Here is a 23,404-nt window from a genome sequence, read left to right on the forward strand (position 1 = left end):
GTGACCTCACAGTGGTGAGGTGCAGGGTTCGATTCCAGCTCCGGCCTTCCTGTGTGGAGTTTCCATGTTCTCCACGTGCCTGCATGGGTTTTGTCCGGGTACTCCGGTTTCTTCCTATATTCCAAAAACATGCATGGCAGGCTGATTGAACACTCTACATTGTCCCTAGGTGCGACTGTGAGCGTGGATGCTTGTTCGTCTCTGTGTGCCCTGCGATTGGCTGGCAACCGGTTCAGCGTCCAGAACCCCCCCGCAACCCTTGTGAGGATGAAGCGGATCGGAAAATTGATGGATGGATGGATATATATACGGTGTATGTATACAGAGAGAGAAAGAGAGAGAGAGAGAGAGAGAGAGAGAGAGAGAGAGAGAGAGAGAGAGAGAGAGAGTCCACGATGGTGGACTGTTCTGGACACTTTAACTTGCAGAATATCAACATCTAAAATAAATTGCAATGCCCCTCCCTCTCCAAACACGCAGGGGATCAATTTTAATGCCAGCAACACCAACTCATCCCTGACAATTCTCTGCAAAGAAATTTAAAGCTAAATGAGACGCAGACAGTTGGAACCATGGTTTAACCACAGCTAATGAGGGGTGGGAATGTGCTTGGTCGCATGTGTGAATGATTGCGATGCTGCAGGTCCACCACAACAATAGACATTTGTTCTCTCTTGACTTCAGTGTGTTTAAAATCTCCCTTTTCAATGTTATCACCTTTACCTTTGAATATAAAGCACTACATTGATGGGAAACAAAGGACCGTAAAAGAAATTTGTGGTATTTGATTTCCAGCCATTTGGACATCCTTTTAAATCAAGTGACCCTGAAAGTGTGTTTTCTCTCAACATAACACACTGCATTCATACACTCCTTTTGGACTTATTACTTTCATACCTGTTTCCTTTTTATTTTATTTACGGCGTTCAAGCAATCAAAATACAGTCCTGGTTCTATTCAACGTGCTATTTCCAAAAAGCATAAATACACGCACAACAATGAGGTGGTCTGGCTTGGATGTGGTTTTTGTGCCACATCTGACACTTTGAGAACATCTTGCTGCACTGGATGATTATTTGTGCAAGTTCATTTTGAACCAGGTTGCACACATTGCTCCATAATTCATAATGCTGCTGTTTTCGACTCGAGCACAGTTTAAATACTATGGTGGGTGGTAGAAGCCTTCGGGGGATCACAGATCAAATCTAATTAGCCGTACCTAATACATTGGAGAGATGTCTTTATATTTATCTAGCTCCTTAACTGCTTTTTGCCTGAGGATCTGATGAGAGATATCCTGAGGGACTCATATACGCAAGAACACTACAATGATCACTTCAGTGTTGCTGCTCTTGTCAGCATTTTGATGGTGCCAGAAATGACTCCTTGAAGGGGGATGCGTGGTTGACTGTTTCAAATATCCACTGTTACCTGGCTACTGAATTACTTGAAACAAGAAAATCAAAGCCGCATACTTTTACATATCATTTGACATTTCCTACCATTCTCCAGTAATCATTTATGACAATCTCACCCTGAATTTTGTGAAGGTAACTTTCTTTTCGGTGAATTGTAGGCACAACCGTCAATATGGATGGGCCACAGGGGGCCGCGCCCACCTATCAAGACGCCAGTGCCCACCCACTCAAAATTAAAATATACCGTATGTGTTTTATTTGATCATCCTCGCTATTATGTGTTCAAGAAATACTAGTGTTGAATTTTTACCTGTATCACATTAAAAAGCTAAAGAAACAATGGTGTGATTTTGTTTGATTGATGGCCAATCTAATCTGCAAAAACCTACCAATGCCTTACTAAAAATATGTGAGATTTTTGTGTGCCATTGTGTAATGGCATGACATGTCTGTACGTACATATATGTAAATAAGTATGTATCAGGTTTTTATTGAATATCACATCATATTAGCCACAAAATCAGCAAATTTTATTGGTAAAATTGAGTGACAATGGCCTAGTACAGTACAAACAAAACTAATGTTTCAGTTCAGGCTTTGAGTGTTAAATAGGCGATACATCTCCAGACAGCAAGTGAACGAGAGCTCTTTACACATGGTCCACAATTTCTTTATATTCATTGATACCACTTTTTGTGTAAAATCCTCATGAAGTACCTGTAATAATACATGGTTGTTACATAACTGGAGTCTCGACCCTTATGTCTGAATACAGGGCAGCATGTAGTTTTTTTCACTACAACTTGGACTTGAATTGTTTGTCTTAGTTTGAGTGAAGGAAATAGATTTGGTCAATTATTAATGAAGGTAGCATGAAGCTTTTTTTTATGTTTATGCGCTGCTCTCACCAGTATATTCGCCTTACGCCCCTGAGCGCTTCTTTATCTGTTAGAAAAGACGGATGATGAGGCCGCTTCATGTGTTCCATCTTAAAAGAAAAAAAAATCATTAAGGCTTTATGGTTCTTGTGTTCATGTTGGTCTTTCAACTCTGATAGCTCTCAAGTAAATCACCCCTGACTCTCTGGTCAAACCTTGTAATTGAATTAGACTTTGGCTACTGCTGAGATAAAAAAAAAAAGAAAAAAATAGATATGGTCTGATTTGCATTCATTGAATAGTTCAAAGAAAAGTTTGAGAGGAACTGATTCCACACTGATTTAGATGCTTTTCCACTATTTGAAGTTAGTATGACAGTACCGCCGAAGCCTTGTGGTTATCTCCCATCAATTGGTCCTCTGTCATATTTCACCCAGTGGTTATTGCAGTTCTTTTCATCCACAGGCCAGCGCTTGTAAAAACACCAACGGAGGTGGGATGGCTATTGTGCTGCGGTGACATTCCACACAGCTTGCTCCATGTAAAAGGCCGCAGTGATGCACCAACATGAGTTTTGTGCTCCAGCTGCTGCCTGCGATGCAGAAATATCTAGGGGCTCACTTCTGGTTATTGCCTTGAAAATAACAATTTGCTACTGATAGCGGATTCTACTAAAATTACGGTGATGGATTGCGCCTTTAAATTGATATGGAGTTTTCACCCAACCCTTTGATGAATATTCACAAAGAATACAGATGAAGTCGAACTTTGGTATGGAATCGACGTGCATACATATGCCATACAACGCTCCACAGTCAAAGCATATAAATATTGATCTGTGTGTGTGTCAAGTAGCAAGACAGGATATGTCAGACTCACAGACGGGCCTCTGTGATTTCCAATTCAACATTCCCCTCATCTGACACTTTGTGCTATGTAATATTTACACTTAGGATATATGACTTGTCATCTCGGGAACTTTCTTTTTGAGTGAGACACATTGATGCAGTGCTTTGGGCAGTTGTAATACACGAGTAAATGAACAGCAACTGTGCATCGGATGTAAACATACACTCTGAGGAAAGAAGTCTTCTGAAACACTTTTTAATCAATAGGGCTCAGTGTGAGATGTAAATCTCCTAGCAAGAGATTCTGCTTCCATTCTGCTTTATGAATTGGACGAAGGCACTGCAACCTTGCAAATCTTCACCCAAACAAATGGACAAAAACCTTCCTACAAACACACTGAAATATAATGTAGACAAATGGAACGGACTCCATATTTATTCATCTAGTTCATTATATTTCTTTTCAACCATTTTCAGTGTCTGTGGAGATGTAGCAGCCTGTCCAAATGTCTTCAGTGCTTTTACAGACTGGCTGTTAAAAGCCCAAATCAGACTGTTCGCACTTAACAGACATAAATTAACTGGTCACTGACCATTTAAGGATTCAATGTCTTTATTGTGTTTTTAGAATGTTTTGATCATTTTATAACTTCGCTATAAAGTATTACAGCATTTGGCTGAATGTCACGATCCATATACCATACCATAACCATACAAGGCTCAAAATATTTTTACTTATATTGTTTGAGGATTAGTTTTGCTAATCAGTAACTTTAGTTGAGGAGCAACTACCCACTTGAGTAGCCGTTTTCTGCATTTTAATCGCAGCTTAATTGCAGCAACCTGACGAAAGGGTTTTATAAAACAATAATAATATCACAATACAACAAATGAACAATTGCTTTCTCCTTTTTCATATTTTTTTGTTTCTTAGGTTCGCATTGTGAATACCCCTCCACGAACCGTCAGCTTATCATGATGAACGGGTTTGAAAGTCCCAATGATGCTAGGAGCTAAGTTGTCTGGGGCTTTATGGCCCTGGCAGGGTCCTGGGTGAGGGACCACACCATGGGCAGCTCAGAAACTCCTTATGATGAATACAAAAAAATGGATTGAGTTTTCCCTTGTCCAGACGTGGGTTACGGCGGGCTCCCTCTGGAGCCAGGCCTGCAGGTGGAGTTGGGTGCATACAGAACTGGGCAGCGTCTGATCCCCGGCTACAGAACGCTAGCTTGAGGGATGTGGAATTTCACCTCTCTGGCAGGGAAAGAGCCTGAGTTGGTGTGCAAGGCAGAGATGTTCTGACGTCATGCTTTTCAATGTGTTTTAAGGAGATGCAAAATGTGCATTTCGACTCACAAACTGTGATACAAAATCATTCATTTTAAACCCTGCTATATCGTAGCATACCAAACCATACTGTTGCCTGTTAGAAAACTACGGTTCACTTTCAAACTCAGCTTTTAGGAAATGTAACTGACGTCATGCACGCTGTGATCGCGAAATCGGTGATCCAGGCGCCTTCATGCTGCTCAATGGTGTTGCAATCCTTCCCCTCTCTCATTTACGTACAGCTGCCTTTGGCTTGTCCCGTTAGATGTCGCCACAGTGAATCGTTCTTTTTCATCTAAGGCTATCTTCATATTTCTCCTTAAAAGAACCAACTGCCTTTGTGTCTTCCCTTAATGCATTTATCAATCTTCTCTGAGGCGCTCTCTTGCCTGGCAGCTCCATCCTCTTCACCCTTCTATCAATATAATTGCTATCGTTCCTCTGGATTCGTCCAAATCATGACGTCTGTTCTCTCTAACTTTGTCCTCAAAACATCTAACCATGGCTGTCCCTCTGATGAACTCATTTCTAATCCCGTCCTACCTGGTCACTCCTGAAGAAAATCTCAACATCTTCATTTCAGCCACCTCCAGCACTGCTTCCCGTTCTTGCTCTTCAGTGCCACCGTCTCCAAGCCATACCTCATGGCCCAATTCATCATGATCTAAACTTTACCCTTCAGCCTTGCAGAGATTATTTTATCACATAACAGACCTGACACATCAAGCCAGACAGATATATACGAAATTTCCTCTTGGAAGGCGCTATATTGTTTATTTATGATTGTATTATTATTATTTTATGTTTCCTGTTACAGCCATGGCCGTTGTGAAAGCGCCAGATAAATAAACTTGAGTTGACTCCTTCTGTCAGCATGCAGGCACATCCTCAAAAATGTTTTCATGGCAAAATCTTATTATTATTTAAACCTGTTGTGTTTGGCTGCTTGGTCATGCAGAAGCTCTGATATGCCTTTTATGACAGAACATATTGTGGACCGGGGAAGGCAGTGCAACATCCTGTGAGCAAGTGACACAATAAGTAGCCAAGAGGACAGGGCAGGAAATTACGGGACTGTAAAGGGTAGTGAGCCAGGCGGCGCCTGGTGTGTAATGGGAGTGCCTGAACACCTGAACCCCTGGTCAGAAAGCCTGTGAGGGAAAATAAGATGGACAGTACACGAGCACAAAAATTATGAAACAAGCCATATGCAGTGTACGGAAAGCAATTACTTTGTCTGGCAAAAATAATCAGATTTTCCTGTTCTTTAATGTTACCAGTGCTTTGCACTTTTTTTTTTGTAAACCCTCCGTATACAGTCCTGTTTACTTTCGTCCAAATATTCTTGACATTTGTTCATATTGTGGATGAATCAAACTGTTGATTTGGCCTCTGTGAAAATTCTATTCCTCCTTCACTTTTTTATGCATATAGTTTCAAATAAGAACAGTGCATGAACACAAACAATAGGTTCACAAGATTTAATAGAGACTATTCTAGAGCAAGGAGCAGCGAACCAATTTAGGGCAATGTTGGAAGTCCAGACAGCTCTTTACAAGAACATATGTGTTTGCTCGACTTGCTCATCCGTGACAGTCTGAGTGATTTTTCCCTCTGTCGAGAACATTTTAATCTCAGGGCGGATTTGTGACACGAGTGCATGGCGAGGCTTTTTTTTTTTAACTACTTGTGTACTGGCAAGGAGAATGGTGCTGGTGACCATCATGCAGGGTGGGGCACGCAGAGGAGCAGCTTCCCCCCACTCACTCCAGCAGCACGCCCCCCCTCTTTGAGCCCCCTCCCCCGTTTATCCTCCTCCCCCTCCTCCCCACCGCTTGGCGCTGTCCGGCGCTGTGGGTTCTGAAAGCTGTATCTGAGCACAGCCAACAGCCTGCAGCGCTGTGGACCGTCTGCACAACGCCGTGCTGCGTGGGGCCAACACACGAACCCCTCAGCATGCAAAAGCTTTAACTTCAAGGTTTCTCCAGGAAGGATTATATTTAAATATGAGGGTGAATCTTTTTTTCTCTTCTTAATTTTCTGTCCACCCCCCTGAAGCTCTTGGAGGCAGCTTTTATATAACTTGCCACCAAGATGATTTGGGCTGTTTTCGTGTTCCTGTTTTGCCTTTTGACGCCAGCGGCTGGACACGAAACATCGCAGCGACTGCCTTTCTTTCACGGCCATATTTTTGAGAACTCACCCGCGGCTTCGAAAGTGAACGGACTGAGCATCCCGGTGAAGCGCATCAACGCGCAAAAATGGTGCCCGGTGCCGGGAATGCACCTCAAAGTATACGGCGACGGCAGCCAGGATTTCCGCGCTTTCGCCCACCACAAGCGGGGGAATATATTGTTAAAAACTTCCAGGGTCCTGGACCGGGAGCTGCGCTCAGAATACCTACTGAGAATCGCGTTGTGCTGCCACACCTGCGCGCCAGACTCTGCGCTTGTGGATGTAGCTTCGGTAAAAGTAAACGTTTTGGACACAAACGATAACGAGCCGACTTTCTGTCAACCAGAAGCCGTGCACATAACTTTAGACGACACCACTGCTATTCGAAGTGTTGTTTACAGGGTGAAAGCTGTTGATGCAGACAGTGGCAAGAACGCAGACTTGACATACACTTCACTGCCCCAAAATGGCACTTTTTATGTCGTCCCCAAGACCGGCCAAGTTTTGCTGCTCGACTCCATTCTGGGGCTCCAATCCGCAGTCGAAGTCTCTATTTTTGCTACGGATCACGGATGGCCTGCGCTGAGCAGCAAATGCGTGGTGATCACCTTTTCCCCGCGCAGGTGGCTGCAGAACGCGGGTCGAGAGAGGCCCAGGCGCGCGCCGAGAGCGTCACTTCACCCGGCGGCTTTCGTCTCCCTCAACGTGTCTGAAGATGCCAACATCGGCTCGGTCATAACGAGCCTGAGTCCCAACAGGTTCCAATCGGCCAGCTTTGATCTCATCTATCCGGATTCACAGGGCTCCCCTGTGTCCGTGGGTCGCGACAGTGGAGATATCACCATCACCAGAAGGCTGGATAGGGAGTCAGAACCCTTTGTGGAGCTCACTGTTAAGATTCAGGATAAACGAGGTATGCAAATATTGCACTATTACCAATCCCCACTTAAGATACATCATGCAGCCCGTCTCTTTCTGCTGTTTTATATGATTTCTTGTATTGATGTTGTGTGCCACACTGAATGCTCACTATGCATATCTTGATGAGTCCCTTGAAATACTTGGCATGCCCATCAGATGCACAAAGAACTGTCAAAGCAGGAAGGTTTCATTTCACAGGTGTGTCTTAAACTTTAACCTCATTGCTTCAGCTAAGCGGAATTAATGTAATCATTTTTAATAATGTAATATTTATTTGCATTACACTGAGGTCTGGCCGTTCAGGGTTTGAATCTCTTTCTGTGCCATCTTTTCAAATCAAATCAAAAGTTTACTTGTATTTGTATGGCACGTTTCATGCATTAAAAATGCAATATGAAGTGCTTTTAAGAGAGAGATAAAAGCAACCAACAAAAATACAAAATCCACCCAACAAATAACAGAAACCTACCACTCTGATCTCCACATGTAAGCACAAAACCCACTCATATGAGCACATTCTTTTAATCTTCTATCGCTTGCATGGGTTTTCTACGCTTGCTTCCCCCTATGAAACATGCATAATGTCTCCAAGTTGACCACAGGTGTGAATGTGAATGTGGCCGTCATTATGGCCTGTGATTGACCAGTCCAGGGTGTACTCCACGCCTAGCCCAAAGTTAGCCACAAGTGGTGTAGAACATTAAAAGGAGGCATGTCAGTTATTGTGGCTTTAGTACCATTATATCCACTTCAGAAAAACCATATTCGCCCAAACTACTTTGAATAATATGTCACTATTAACAATTAAGATGAAAATCTATGTGAAGACACAAATCATGTTAATGATGCCTCACGATAATTTTCAACAATTATTTAAGAAGCTCGTTAACACGTAAATAATATGCAACCCTCACTGCAAATGTTTCCATTTTCAAATTAGCACTTTGACAACATTTATAAGAAATCACAATGTCTTTACACCAGTAAGCTATTTTTAGAATAAGTTACTTTTGTGATCCTTCGGAGCTCAATGGTGCCCTGGGGCACCATTTGGTGACTGTGGTATGGCATTGCCAGAGGTCCCTTCGAACCACTTTTAATATACTCAAGTTGCTGAAATTAAAGTGTTTTCAGCATGAGTGTATTTAATGAGGTTGTAAAGCTGTGCATTCTCATACCTGCACACACACAAAAACACACTCAGACACACGAACACACGTACACATTCACGACACACAGCGACAGTCATTTATTGATTAAGATGACAAATTATCAATATTTATTTGGATTTATTAACAGAAATTTTATAAAATAGTTTTTTTGTTCTTACTTTTCAAAGAAGCCAAATATACTGCAGGTAAAAAAGGTGAATGAAATGAAATTCCTTCCTCCTTGTCAAAATGGTTCAGCAAGAATTTACTGAAAATAAAATAATGGCTACATTAAAACATTTTCTGAAGCTTGATTGTATAAATAAATAATACATTTGTTTTCTACATCCTTTATTTATCTACACTGAGAAAGTTTTCAAATGTTCCTTTCGAATTACTGGTGACCAGTACAGGGTGTCACTGCCTTTTGGCCAAAGTCAACTGGGATAGGCCCCAGCTTCTCCCATGACAGTAATGAGGAAAACAAACTTGTTGGATGGATGGATGGATGGATGGATGGATGGTTAGCTATTTTAGCTTCATCGGTTGCACTAATTGAAACGGGACAAACAATTTTTGTGGAGAAGTGGAAAATATATATTCAGTCTATACCACATTTGAATTCTCTCCAACCTGTGTGCATTTTCAAACTATCCAAAGTCAAAGGAATGCTTTTGCAGTGCATCATTAGATTCAGCAGATGTAAGAAACTCTGTCGCCAATCACTGTATATACAGTAGGGAAAATCCTTTTTCTTTTTATGCAGAATAAATGTGCTCACTTCAAAGGAATTCACAGTTTTGCATAATATGGTTGTTGATTGCCTGTAGTTATAGGCTCCTGATTCTAAAATAGATGACAATTATAGAGATCACTAGCGATGAAAAACAATATAAAAGTTGAAAAATATTGTGCATTTTGTTGAGTGGAATAAGTATGTACTGTGATTGTTATATATTGTTCGCAAACACAGCGATGAAGATCCTCTAGATGGTCACAAGGTTGGCACATAGTACATGAGTGATTTTGTTCACACGACCGAAACTCTCCAATTCCTTCAAGTTTCTCTGCTGCTGCCTGGAAAATGGAAGCTTCCACTGGCTCTGCAGGTTTTCTATTTCACTGTAGATCTGGAGGATGACTATTCCTTGAGCTCAATATTCTTCTTCTTGACCACCCCTTTTGTTGCCCTAGCAGTGTATTTTGGGTCATTGTCATGCTGGAGGCTCTATTCACGACACCAGAAATGAGATTTTAAAGCAATATTTTACAGCAAATGGCTCCATTCAATGGCCCCTCTATGAGCTAAGTCACTCTGTACCCTTTGCAGAAATAGACTAAAAACATGCTTCCACCTCCATGTTTGACTGTGGGGATGGTGTTATTTGGGTCATACTCAGATTTTGGCCTCCACCAAACACAGCATGTCTGATTGATGCCAAATAGCTCAACTTCGGTCTCATCTGACCACAGCTCTTTCTCCCAAGCCTTCTCTGAGTCATATGGGTGTTCACCGGCAAACTTGAGGCAGGCCTCTGCATTGCCTCTCGGAACAAGGGGGCTTTGCAGCCACTGCAAAATTCCACGCTTTTATGGCTCAGTGTGTTACCAACTGCTTTCTTGGTGACTGAGGTCGTAAGTGCCTTCAGACCATGAACAAGCTTCTTCAGTGTACTTTGAGGCTGTGCCCTCAACTTTTTCATGATCGTCCTCAATTCACAAGGCAAGCTCTTGTATGGAACTCTAAATCGAAAGCAATCAATGATCATTTTGTGTAAAGGAGGTTAGCAAGTTCCTGTTTGCTAACAAGAGTTTCTCCATCATGCTGGTGGTTTATGCCCGGAACACCTGACGAGGGAGGCGTCCAGGACACATCCTAACTAATACATGAGGCACCTCATCTGGCTCCTCTCGACATGAAGGAGCAGCGGCTTGCCTCTGTGTCCATCCTGGCTCACCCTATCTCTAAGGGAGAGCCCGGACACCGTGCAATGAAAACCCACTTTTAAATAATGCTGCAATTAGTTGTTACCTTCTCACCAAGCTTCGCAGATCGTTTTGCATTTCAATGCAGTCTTGTGCAGGTCTCTTTAAACTTGCCCATGGCCATATAAAGTAGAGATTGGATAGTAAGAAATTGAGTCCTGGGACAGGTGTGCTTCACACGACACGTTGAGATTGGGAGTATTGGTAAATTGGATTAATGTGCACAGCTGGCACATGGGCACCTGCCAATCTGTGGGAGGCAGAATTCTGGCTGAGGTGGAGTGGGACTAAATCCTACAGTAGGAGACAGAGAAGGCTCGGTCCCCCCAGGTTCTGTACTATATATCAGTTACTATGACGCTGTCCTGTCTCGCATTAGATTGCCGTGACATTTTGTGCACTTTTGGAGGAGGAGCGGGAATGCATATTTCCCCTCACTCGTGTGTAACATGTTGGTTGTGATTCAGCGTGTGACTAAACTACCATGGCAATATAATCTATAATTTTAGTGTGAATAAGGCAATTTTGTAAAATAAGGTCTTTATTGATAATCTCTCCTGCAACCCATTTTCCAGATATTTCAATGAAGTCATCCATCCATTTATTGCTTGGAGATGGATTTGATGTTGAGGAGTCTTTGGTTGACTGGGCGGCTTATGTGGTTGATTGACATGCAGTAGTTGGTGACTGTGAAGTAGTTTTGGGAGCTAATCCTTGCAGAGTGGCACACCACTGTGGCCCTCCTGCTCTCATCTACTGGCATTACCCCTCTAATCCTCCTCTCGTTCACTCTCTTGGCTGAGGGATTTGAAATCGCACTGCCACAGTCTGACAACCCCTCAAATTAGAGCTGGAAAGGTGGGGCTCACATGTTGCTCATATCGCTCTTCTTTTACATGTTGCAGCAGGTGACGTTGAGGAGAATAGAGAAAAGAAGACAAAACAAATTGTAATTGTGCTGCGCACTGCAAGAAACATTGGACCTTGTTTTCATTTGAATTGTCTGCTGCTGTTTCATTGCGCAGTGTGTGCGGGATTATAATTGCATACTTGATTGAGTCCCTTTTTTTGCATGGTGGTGTCTGGAGATTTTTTTTTTTGGGGGGGGGGGGGATGAAGAACTAGGTGGATTCCTGACAATATCTTGTCACAGATGCATAGACGAAATAAGCCGCTTTAGCCGGAGAGACACTCAAATACCTTCCTCCATTTGATCTCTTCCTCTCAGGTAACTCTCCCTTCTTGATCAAAGGCCCGACATGTCCTTTATGCTTACTACAGATTTCCACACAGAATCCTGATGGGGAGGATAGGCCTTTTCTTCCGCAATGTCTCCTCCCAAATCCTTGCTCACAGATGTATGATTGAAGCGTTCTCCCTTACCTGATTTGTATTTTGGCACTTAGATAATGTCTTTGTTATTATGGTTGAAATGTATTCATCAACAATTTCAAAACTCATTGGACAAATCCATCCATTAGCGCAGTTTATTTCATGTTTTTTTTTTTTTTTTTTTTATCTATTCTTCTCGAGCTAATGTGCCTTCCTGAGAGTTCTCTGGCACAGCTCACACTTGAGGACACAAATGTTTCCAAGCAATCAGTACCTTTGAAGGTAACACCTGAGTGACAAATCAAAATTTACACACATACCATTTTTATGTATGGATGGCATTTTGAGGTATCTGTGGAGCCAGAGGAGAAGGATACTTTCCATCCATGCATCTGCCTCTGATGACTTATGAATGTAGTTTGATTTGGTCAACTGACCGAAGAAGTTCTTTGCAACAAGGCCCGATGTGTTGCATCGTCTACTGAACTCGTGCTAGTTCAAAATGGTCGGTGCAGCTCCAAGCCACATGCTGAATGCCAAACAGGGGCGCTTCGCCATCAGTTTGAAAAATATTCAAGTCAAGTAACACTTCCTGCGTGCTGACCTTACAAATAGTCCAATATGTAAGGACCCAGGGCTCAGAAAGGAGGGAATTATTGTTGTTTCCTTTTACATTCAGTCAACATATTCCCATATAACAAATCACTCTTTTTAACATGCGCGCCTACCGTTGATGACATTCCAGTCAGACCCTATTCTTCCTTGACATTAACATTTTTATTACCCATCACCTGACTACTTTACTTATTATTGTATTTGTGTTTTTTCAACAATGCTTTCTAACACGCATGAAAATAGTGACACTGTTCTGTTTATATGCATCACTGCAAAACATTTGCTCTTCTGGATAATGTTAAGCCTGCTTCTTGTTTAAGTGGTCCAAAAAATGGCATGCAGCGTCTGTTTGCTTGTTTGGCAGGCTGTTTTGTGCTATCCCGGGCATGCCAGCGTAGCGAGGGTTTGTTGTTGAAGATACGGCTGGTGAAACAACAATTTGGAGGGCAGAAGTAGGTCTCAAGTTATGCCTGCTCGGACTATGTCTCAATAATGTTGCGGCTAACATGATTTTGGTGAATTTGAAGAGGGCACAGGCAGACCAATGGGTGGATTTTATGGATTTTATTTCATTCATATATATGACAACAGCGGGCCACACCTGCCAAATGCAAGTGACAATGCTCTGGTCACGGGCAGATTGCTGTATTCTTTTCTGCGTTGTCTCCATTCAAGATAGGAGTGTGCCACATTTAAAGGGAATTGATTCGATTGGTGATGAATGTAGGTGGCTATGTTGAAATAACCAACACCCGGTCTAACTCGCATCCATGCAGACTTCCGCCATGCACCGCGTCGCGCCAGATTTGCATTGGTCACAAAAATAGAGCCCCATGTGCATTTGGAAAAGCTGATGAGTTTGCTGTGCGTACTGTGTTCTGGGGCAGTACAGATGAGTTCGTATGGGAGGGACACATCCTCAATAACATACTTTACATTACATTCTTCATCGGCCCAATGACTCGACAGGAAAGTGATTAATCAACACACTTCGTATTCTGTTGACTTATGAAGTTAAAAGAATAATGTTAGATTTTGTCAGTTACTGTAGTTCTAAGCACATATTTTATCCAGAAAAAATATTTCCCATCTACCATCCTGCATATACTAAAAATCTGTTCCCCCAGAATGTGATAAGAATAAGAGTTTTGCCATTGATGCACTAGTTATGTAAATCCATCCATTAGCGCAGTTTATTTCATGTTTTTTTTTTTTTTTTTTTATCTATTCTTCTCGAGCTAATGTGCCTTCCTGAGAGTTCTCTGGCACAGCTCACACTTGAGGACACAAATGTTTCCAAGCAATCAGTACCTTTGAAGGTAACACCTGAGTGACAAATCAAAATTTACACACATACCATTTTTATGTATGGATGGCATTTTGAGGTATCTGTGGAGCCAGAGGAGAAGGATACTTTCCATCCATGCATCTGCCTCTGATGACTTATGAATGTAGTTTGATTTGGTCAACTGACCGAAGAAGTTCTTTGCAACAAGGCCCGATGTGTTGCATCGTCTACTGAACTCGTGCTAGTTCAAAATGGTCGGTGCAGCTCCAAGCCACATGCTGAATGCCAAACAGGGGCGCTTCGCCATCAGTTTGAAAAATATTCAAGTCAAGTAACACTTCCTGCGTGCTGACCTTACAAATAGTCCAATATGTAAGGACCCAGGGCTCAGAAAGGAGGGAATTATTGTTGTTTCCTTTTACATTCAGTCAACATATTCCCATATAACAAATCACTCTTTTTAACATGCGCGCCTACCGTTGATGACATTCCAGTCAGACCCTATTCTTCCTTGACATTAACATTTTTATTACCCATCACCTGACTACTTTACTTATTATTGTATTTGTGTTTTTTCAACAATGCTTTCTAACACGCATGAAAATAGTGACACTGTTCTGTTTATATGCATCACTGCAAAACATTTGCTCTTCTGGATAATGTTAAGCCTGCTTCTTGTTTAAGTGGTCCAAAAAATGGCATGCAGCGTCTGTTTGCTTGTTTGGCAGGCTGTTTTGTGCTATCCCGGGCATGCCAGCGTAGCGAGGGTTTGTTGTTGAAGATACGGCTGGTGAAACAACAATTTGGAGGGCAGAAGTAGGTCTCAAGTTATGCCTGCTCGGACTATGTCTCAATAATGTTGCGGCTAACATGATTTTGGTGAATTTGAAGAGGGCACAGGCAGACCAATGGGTGGATTTTATGGATTTTATTTCATTCATATATATGACAACAGCGGGCCACACCTGCCAAATGCAAGTGACAATGCTCTGGTCACGGGCAGATTGCTGTATTCTTTTCTGCGTTGTCTCCATTCAAGATAGGAGTGTGCCACATTTAAAGGGAATTGATTCGATTGGTGATGAATGTAGGTGGCTATGTTGAAATAACCAACACCCGGTCTAACTCGCATCCATGCAGACTTCCGCCATGCACCGCGTCGCGCCAGATTTGCATTGGTCACAAAAATAGAGCCCCATGTGCATTTGGAAAAGCTGATGAGTTTGCTGTGCGTACTGTGTTCTGGGGCAGTACAGATGAGTTCGTATGGGAGGGACACATCCTCAATAACATACTTTACATTACATTCTTCATCGGCCCAATGACTCGACAGGAAAGTGATTAATCAACACACTTCGTATTCTGTTGACTTATGAAGTTAAAAGAATAATGTTAGATTTTGTCAGTTACTGTAGTTCTAAGCACATATTTTATCCAGAAAAAATATTTCCCATCTACCATCCTGCATATACTAAAAATCTGTTCCCCCAGAATGTGATAAGAATAAGAGTTTTGCCATTGATGCACTAGTTATGTATCACTGACATTTGTTCAATATCTTTACCTATTAATATACTGCAGGTTTGTGTCATTATCGATCACTTACAGTGAGTACAATTGATTAAACTGGTCCGCGTGCTCCTTGAAGGTAATATATCTGAAATAAGATAAGATAATAGCTATGGTTGTCACAACAGCTGGATTCATTAAGCTGATTTTGAAATTTTGGAATTTTTTGACCGAGCGAAACACACATTTGCATTTGTCCATTTGCAATTTGTCGAGTGTCGACATCCGCTGTGAACTTGGTGGACATGTTTGCCTGCAAACTGCAACATCACTATACCACAAATCCATTGGGAGTATGATCATATCGTGCTACAGTCTCTATAATGTGAGAAAAACAGGTAAAAGCAATGGAAGTAGGCCATGACTCATGACTCACAACAACCCGGTTTAGTGCTGTTTGGTGGCAAGGGAGTGAGCACTTCTTCCACTGTAGGATTGCGCAGACCCACTGAGGGCGGCACTTCAGATTTGCTCTGGTGGGGACTCTTTTCTTTGGTCGTTCCCTCATAAAATCTTGTTATTTTCCACTAAGAAAGAATATGTTACGGTATGTTATGGTTTAGAAGCCATATTGAACCAAGGGCGCAGGAAATCTGAGAAAAAAAAAAAAAGTATGGACCCACAAAGTCTCTAATGGCTCCCGAATCTGGCAGGGTATAGTTGCGGTCAAACCACCTGATGACACAAGTCACATTGCAATTCAGGTTTCGTGGTCCCACGTAGATAACAAATATGTGTCAGTGTGTGTGTGTGTGTGTGTGTGTGTGTGTGTGTGTGTGTGTGTGTGTGTGTGTATGTGTGTGTGTGTGTGTGTGTGTTTATATTGTTTTTACAATATTATCCTGTTATCCAGATGTTTTGCGCACCCTCTCAATATATTATGTGTTTATGTTTTAGTATGATTTGAAAATTGGACAATTACGATGATCGTTTGCACAGAACATAGACCCAAAATAGCAGAGCTAACTCAAAATAGAGCCACCAAACAATTGTATTTACCCCGGGTGCATGAAAGGGAGGATTACTGCTGACCCGTTTCGTTAGAAGGGTTGTCTCTCCACTCCCTCTCTCTGTTTCACGCTCCCACCTCCTTTCTGACTGCTAGCATGCTTCATGCTTTCTTTGATCTTGTTTTCTTCTCACCCTCTCACACATTATTTGCCCCTGTGATATGAAAGGAAATGAAAACAAGACTGTCGATGGATAGAAATATCAACAACTAAAGTAATTTAAGAAAAAAACAAAATGAATCCCTTTTTTTTGGAGAGTGTAAAAAAATACTGATGTATACAAGCCTGTTGGTAGCATACAACCACTACATGACAAAGGAAATATCATTTTTTATTCACATTTACCTTTTTAATGACGCTGCAATGAATGGCAGAATAGAGCAGAGAGGAAGAGCGGTGGAATGAAGGAGACAGTAATAAGAAAAGGAGAGACAAGGAACATTCCCGGTGGCGAATGGGGACTGCAGGCTCTTCTGTGGTCTGGGTGGCGATGGTGATCGTGAGGTACTAATGGAAAGGGGAGGCGTTTGGTCCCTGTGTCCTCCTCGTGGGGTCTGGTAATGGGTGCCTTGGTGGAGCTGGCAGAGCACACAGGGAGAGAGAGAGAGAGAGAAATTGAGAGAGAGAGAGAGAGAGAGAGAGAGAGAAAAGATGCATTCAGAACCCCCATTCTGCATGACCAGGCAGCCGAAAAGGACAGGTAAAAAAAAAAAAAAAAAATGGACATGGAAATTGTGCTTTACTTGAATCTAAGTCTCTGAACTTTAGGGTGACATATTTTTCAGAAAAAAAAAAAAACCTAAGTGGGTGACCCTATTCCAAATGATACGACCACAAAGGTGACTTTAAAGGGTTTATTGTATTCCTCAAATCAAAGCAACAACAAACTATATTTAGAGCAAAGGAATATCAGCTCAAACCCATATTTTTCTTTTTCACGTAAATCTGCTCCGTATCTCTAACCATGTGTTCATTCTCTGCTGTTTTATGATACAATGTTTTATATACTGTCTTGCACTTTGCAACCGTGTCTCAAAAAGTGCTACAAATAATTCATTGTTATTAAATTATTAGTTTGTATGATGTATTTGTGTCATATTGCACTTATATTCATGCAGGTTATGATCCGGAGAGCAGACCTGCATATACTCCTCCGGCAAGGCAGCTGCATTTACATAATTTAATGATGGGGACACTCAAGGGTTTATTTTTTTACCCGTACAATTGCACATTGATGGATGCCCTGGTTCAGTTGAAATTATGTTTATACAAAAACAAACAGACCCCGAAAGAACGGTTGGACCCTCAATGTTGATGGCTCCATGAGCCATACAAATTTGAATTAAATTTTCTGAAAAAATAAAATACCTGAACACTCACAACAAAACTTCATTTCAGACTTCAGATCCTCATGTGAAATCAAACACATTATTTACCTTAATAGGACCTAACAAGAAAACAGCCACTTAAAGTGTACCCCTGGTGGCCCATTTCCAGCTATTAATGTGGAAAATTATAAAATCTGATAAATACCTGATGTTGACATTTTTGTGCCGAATCTTGTATTTACCCACATATTCCCCATGGTTCATTTTAATACATGGTGCCATGTTGCGAATGGATGTGACGTTAATTCATCGACTGGGTCAACCATTGCACACAGCAGTTGCTCTTGATTGATATGGCAGATCAATTGCCAATAGATGTAAATCTGTTTTTTCCTATTTTTTTTCTTGTTCAATGACCCTAGTAAGCTGTCGTAGAAAAGGTCGTCCCAAACTTAAAAAAAAAAAATTGACTGCCAGGCAGTCCAGATTCAGATATCAATTCATTCTTTCATTCATTTATTAATCAATGAATAAATTAATTTAAACAGAAAAGATGTAACCTGACTTGCATCACAGGCACGCTCATCTGAGTGTTACAGTTTATTGGATATATACACAGAGTCAGCAAAACAGGCTTCATCAGTGACCAATTGAAAGCTCTTCTGTCAGTATTGACTCTGGAAATTGCGAGAATGACTCCGATTCACCAGAATCTGAGCAAGTAAATGCCACGTTCAATTGGGGAGACGGACATGTAGAGACGGCTTTCAAGTCACGGATCCGCCTTTGCCTGCAATATGGCTGCACGCATTAGCTGTCATGGCATCTCAGAAAATAGGTTCCGTGAGCTATTGCAAGCTTGCTTTAATACAACCAGTGTCAACAAAAACACGTTTGGATGCAGTTTATATTAGATAATAGATATATATTTTTCTAATATTTTAAAAGTAGACCAATTAGTAGGCAAATTGGTGCTGTTGTTAAATCCAGCTTTTTTCATCTTTTGGCAGCTCGCTAAAGTAAAACCTCTTCTTTCTCATGAGAATTTTGAAACAGTAATTCATGCCTTCGTAAAATCCCGGCTGGATTACTGTAATACACTTTACTTTGGAGTCAGCCAATCCTCCATTTAGCGTCTCCAGTTGGTCCAGAATGCTGCTGCTCACCTCTTGACTGGTACTCGTAAGAGGGAGCACATAACTCCTACTCTGGCATCCAACCGACGACCACAGCTCCACTTTCAGCTCCAGACATACAAATGATCATTTCCAGCAAACAGCTTCCTGTTTCATCTCGATTTGGTCTGTCAGGATCTTTAAAGTCTTCAAAGTTCAATTATACAGGGTGTCCATAAAGTCTCTTTACCGTTTCAAAAATTTATTAAAAATGAAATTGATTCGATATTTTATTCAGATTTGTTATATTGTATTCAGCGTTTATTAAAGTTTTGTTTTTTTTACCTCTTTTAATACACTTCTACATGGGCACCATTAGTTGCACAAAGCACATCAAGACTTACTCGATTTGTTGCCATGTTCGCTGTCGCATAGCCTCATAACTTGTGGCAATGGCATTAGTCATCCTTTGCTTTAGTTAAATTTGTTGAACCTTCAACAAATTTAATTCATTTTAAATTGGTTTTGAAATGACAAAAAGTCAGTGCCTATCAATTTCTGTGTTCATTCCAGCAGAAAGAAATTGCACCAAACAGCTAACATCGACCAAACTTTGCTGAAAAGAACACAGCACAATGACCACAGAGAATAGATGTAAAGTGACAAAATGACAAGACAGAGCTATTCAGGGCATCGAAAGGCCAACATTTAACTGTTGACTGCATAGTCGCAGATCGTGACCTCAAGACAGAGAAAGGTTACGCAAGGCAAAGGTGGACCCACCTGGGGGAATGAGAAATGCATGGAAGGTTTTAAAGCGAAAAGGAGAGTGAATGTGAATTCTGGAGAAGGCGATAAGGAAAGGGCAGCCCGATTAGTCGGGGAGCAGGTGTATGGGACTGATGTGAGATCAGCTCGGTGAAACATAATCTTAAATTGCTCAGAGGGCAGAAGAGACAAACTACTGTGGTGGCGGGGAGGGATAGGGTGTGCATGTACAGAGCAGATGAGGGTAGGATAACACCGTTTTGTATCGCAGGCAAAGGGCATGTGTGCTACTCTATATAATTTGTCTCAATCGTCATGTTGTGGGCATGTTGAGAGGAATACGTTCATGCCCTTTGGAAAAGTGTGAGGGACCATTCACTAAGATGTCATGTTAGCAGGAATTTTTAACACACTGTCCCTTTCAGTGAAATCCGGTCCACTCTGCGATGCTGGTCAACTGCCGATTTACTGTCAAAGGATTACAAAAGATTTCCTCTGAGAATAATAATAGAGCAATCAAGAAAACCGTTGCCACCATATAACTTTTATTCACTTTTTTTTCACCTTCCGAACCGCTTGATCCTCACTAGGGTCGCGGGGGGTGCTGGAGCCTATCCCAGCTGTCTTCGGGCAGTAGGCGGGGGACACCCTGAATCAGTTGCCAGCCAATCGCAGTTTATTCACTTTTTAATAACCTTTAAAAAAAAAAAAAGACGAGTAAGATATCAGCAAGTTAGAAACAATAAAACACGACATAAACCTTTTAACTGCAATGATGAATGAGGAAGTGTAGTACACCTTGCGTTGCAGATATCAACAAGTTACAGTCTTTGATCTGCACGGCACTGACAGTGGTACTTTTTTTACAAGCTTGAAGGCAGTCGAGATTTGAGGTTTCATAGTATTGCATTTTCAAGTGTTCACAGCTCACCCATCTGGAACAAGAAGAATTTTCTTCTTCTAATTTACAATTCAGAGACAAGTAGCATTGTTATCACACAAAATTGCAATGTACTCAGTATTTTTTTGCAAGGTACAATTAGTGTGAGTACTTGATGCTTTTGACACCCCCACAACAACAGAAACTGAACACCTGCCTACGAAATTAGCATGACATGGTCGGGATACCGGAGTGGCATATCAGAGTGGTTAATCTGTCAAAGCAAAATAGGATAAGAAAGAAAAAAATGTTCGTGCATGCGGATGTCAAAGCAGGGTCAGTTGGCTAATGCTGCAGATGTTGAATGAGCGAGTATGTCTGCCACTGTTTGCTTGAGCAATGCACATCTCATTACTGCAGGGACCTCAGCATGAGCCCCAAATAATCAATTACACGTCTCTGTGTGTGCGTGAGATACTCGAGGAGAGGTGAGTGGGCATACAATACGCCAGCTGAGGACACCCATGGCTACATGCAAGTCTACATTATTGATGCCCATTATCACACACGTTGTCTGCTACAGGAAAAGCAAGGAGGCAGGTGCTCTCCTGCGGAATTCTTGCCGACCTCCTATCAGCGCTCAATGCATTTTTGCAAACTGTTTTGGACCTGCGTGACAAATGAGCACAACACGCTCATTTTCTATTAAGTTCTTCCTACATGGCGAAATGTCATTCTATTAATTTGAACATATGTTGGGGTTAAAGGGAGACAGTGATTGAGCCGATTCCTTAATTGTGACCCAATGTCCCTATATCTTGCATCCTTAGTTTCCCAATTGGAAAGATATGTAAACAACAAAACAATGAAGTTCATTTCACCGACAGAATGTCCCCTCGACACCCTTTGTTTATTCTTTTCATATATAACTTTTCTTTTGCTTTACCTTTGCTCGCTGGACGGCATTTCGGTGGCATTTCCCAGTGGAGCCGCATTGATTTTGCGGTATTGATTAAAGTGGGAGCTGTTTTGCCTCCACTCACAAAACAACATTTTAAACAACAATTTGTATGTCACAGAACGGGCTGTGACAGACTGTTGCTGTCACTTCACAAAGTCTGATCGAGGTGCGCATGAGTCCGTGAGCCGAGAGGACCATCCTTAAGCACCCCAATGAATCAACCACTCTGCCCAGCCTTTTAGCCAGAAAGCACTGATGGCAAATTGAAGCTTGTGTCAGTATATGTTGTGCTTATTTATCTATTTGGTGTTGTATTTCGCAACCTTTCCTACCCCAAGGTCCAATTAACTGAGCTTGAGAGTGGTTGGTGCTCTGTTCTCAGGGGGCCAGAGGCCGGGTGTTGAAACCCAGAGACTCAGACATTTTGAAAGGTTTTCCTTTTGAACTTTGACCAAGGATGTTCTTAACGCAGTAACATTTGACATGCTCTAAATGTTGCCGAAGAGGAAAGTACAGAAAGTGCAGGAATAGCCAAAGTGCCCTAATTGCGTGATATTAAATTGCTCCACAGTGACGCAGCTTTTGTTGAACAGATAAAACTGCCTTTGCAGAGAGAGGATCAAGACTCTTACTAAAGTCTACTGACTGATAATCAGACACACAATAAAGAAAGCAAAAAGGATTGTGTTTGAAGATGACGTCCATCTCTCGGCCCAGCAATTTAATCCATTTTGGGTTAGAGAAACACTGCCTGCTGCTCCCTCGCAGCCAGATGACTGCTGATTAGAGCAGCGCATGTGTTCGAAGCAGACATAATGTAGGCCCTCTCAGAGCTGATGAACAACATCTAGAGGACAGCATGTTCTTCATCATTCGGATACTTGTTAAAAGCAGTTTGACTACATATAAGTGAGCAGTGGAATACACAATGTGATGTGTTGAAATAAAAGGTGGTCAAAGTTTGTTTGACTTTTATGTTCCCGTCTCTATCACGTCTGTGTAGGCTTTTTTTTTTTTTTTTTGTAGTACTTGAACTCAGCTTCAAATTTGTGTCAGATCTTACCCAGTGAACATCAGTGGTTTTCTGCTGCTCTGCTTGGACAGGGTAGGGCTTTAATTCTGTGATCCAATCACACCATATGGTCTGTACGGCCCTGTGATGTGCTGAGAAGGATGGAAGTGGGATACCACTGTGTCGTTAGCCATGCCAGCCATGCCGTAGAAACACATAGACACGCGCCGATGCCCCACATTAACGATCAAGACCTGAAGCTGAGGACAGAGCCTGCTGCTTAAGCTCTTTTACTCGAAATGAAACAAAGCAAAAGGGGATGAAGAAAAGAGCAAGCTTTTAAACTTGCCATGTAATTCACTCTGAAGTGTTGGAATCTGACCAGTTTTTTATTTATTCGCACATTAATGACTCATAATTACCGCTGCCCTTTCTGCTACAACACGCTAAATGATTTCAGTAATTCATCCACAAATATGCACGTCTTGGTTCTGATGATCATCCTTTTTGCCTGCCGTGCATTAAATGGAAGCTCTGTTCCAAAAAGCGCCTCCCGTTGTGGAGTAATTATGCGCTCACTGTTGCAAATAAGTCACCAAGTTTGCCGGAATATTTTGAAATGAGTGTAATGAGAATGTGAACTTTACTTTGAATGACGGCCATTCCGTGAAAAAAAAAAAGTGAGATTATGTCCTGCATCAGGACGTAGGTACGCGATCATAGATTTGGTCCTGTTCAAGTTGATTAAGTTGCTCTCACCGACATACTGTGTGTTCAATATTATCGGGCGTAGCTATAGTTATGATGACAGATAATC

General features: G+C 41.7%; 1 protein-coding gene across 1 annotated transcript in view; it reads left to right on the forward strand.

Annotated features, from left to right (window-relative positions):
• Window positions 1-6,362: 6,362 nt before the first annotated feature.
• LOC109530514 (neural-cadherin-like) overlaps window positions 6,363-23,404 on the forward strand; it is a 124,905-nt gene continuing 107,863 nt past the window's right edge. The window contains exon 1 of the mRNA XM_019894331.1: window positions 6,363-7,564. Coding sequence (XP_019749890.1) covers window positions 6,571-7,564 — 994 coding nt within the window. The 5' untranslated portion in view covers window positions 6,363-6,570. The remainder of the gene's footprint in view (window positions 7,565-23,404) is intronic.

This window comes from Hippocampus comes, unplaced genomic scaffold, assembly GCF_001891065.2.
Source record: "Hippocampus comes isolate QL1 unplaced genomic scaffold, H_comes_QL1_v1.1 scaffold104, whole genome shotgun sequence".
NCBI classification, from domain to species: Eukaryota; Metazoa; Chordata; class Actinopteri; order Syngnathiformes; family Syngnathidae; genus Hippocampus; species Hippocampus comes.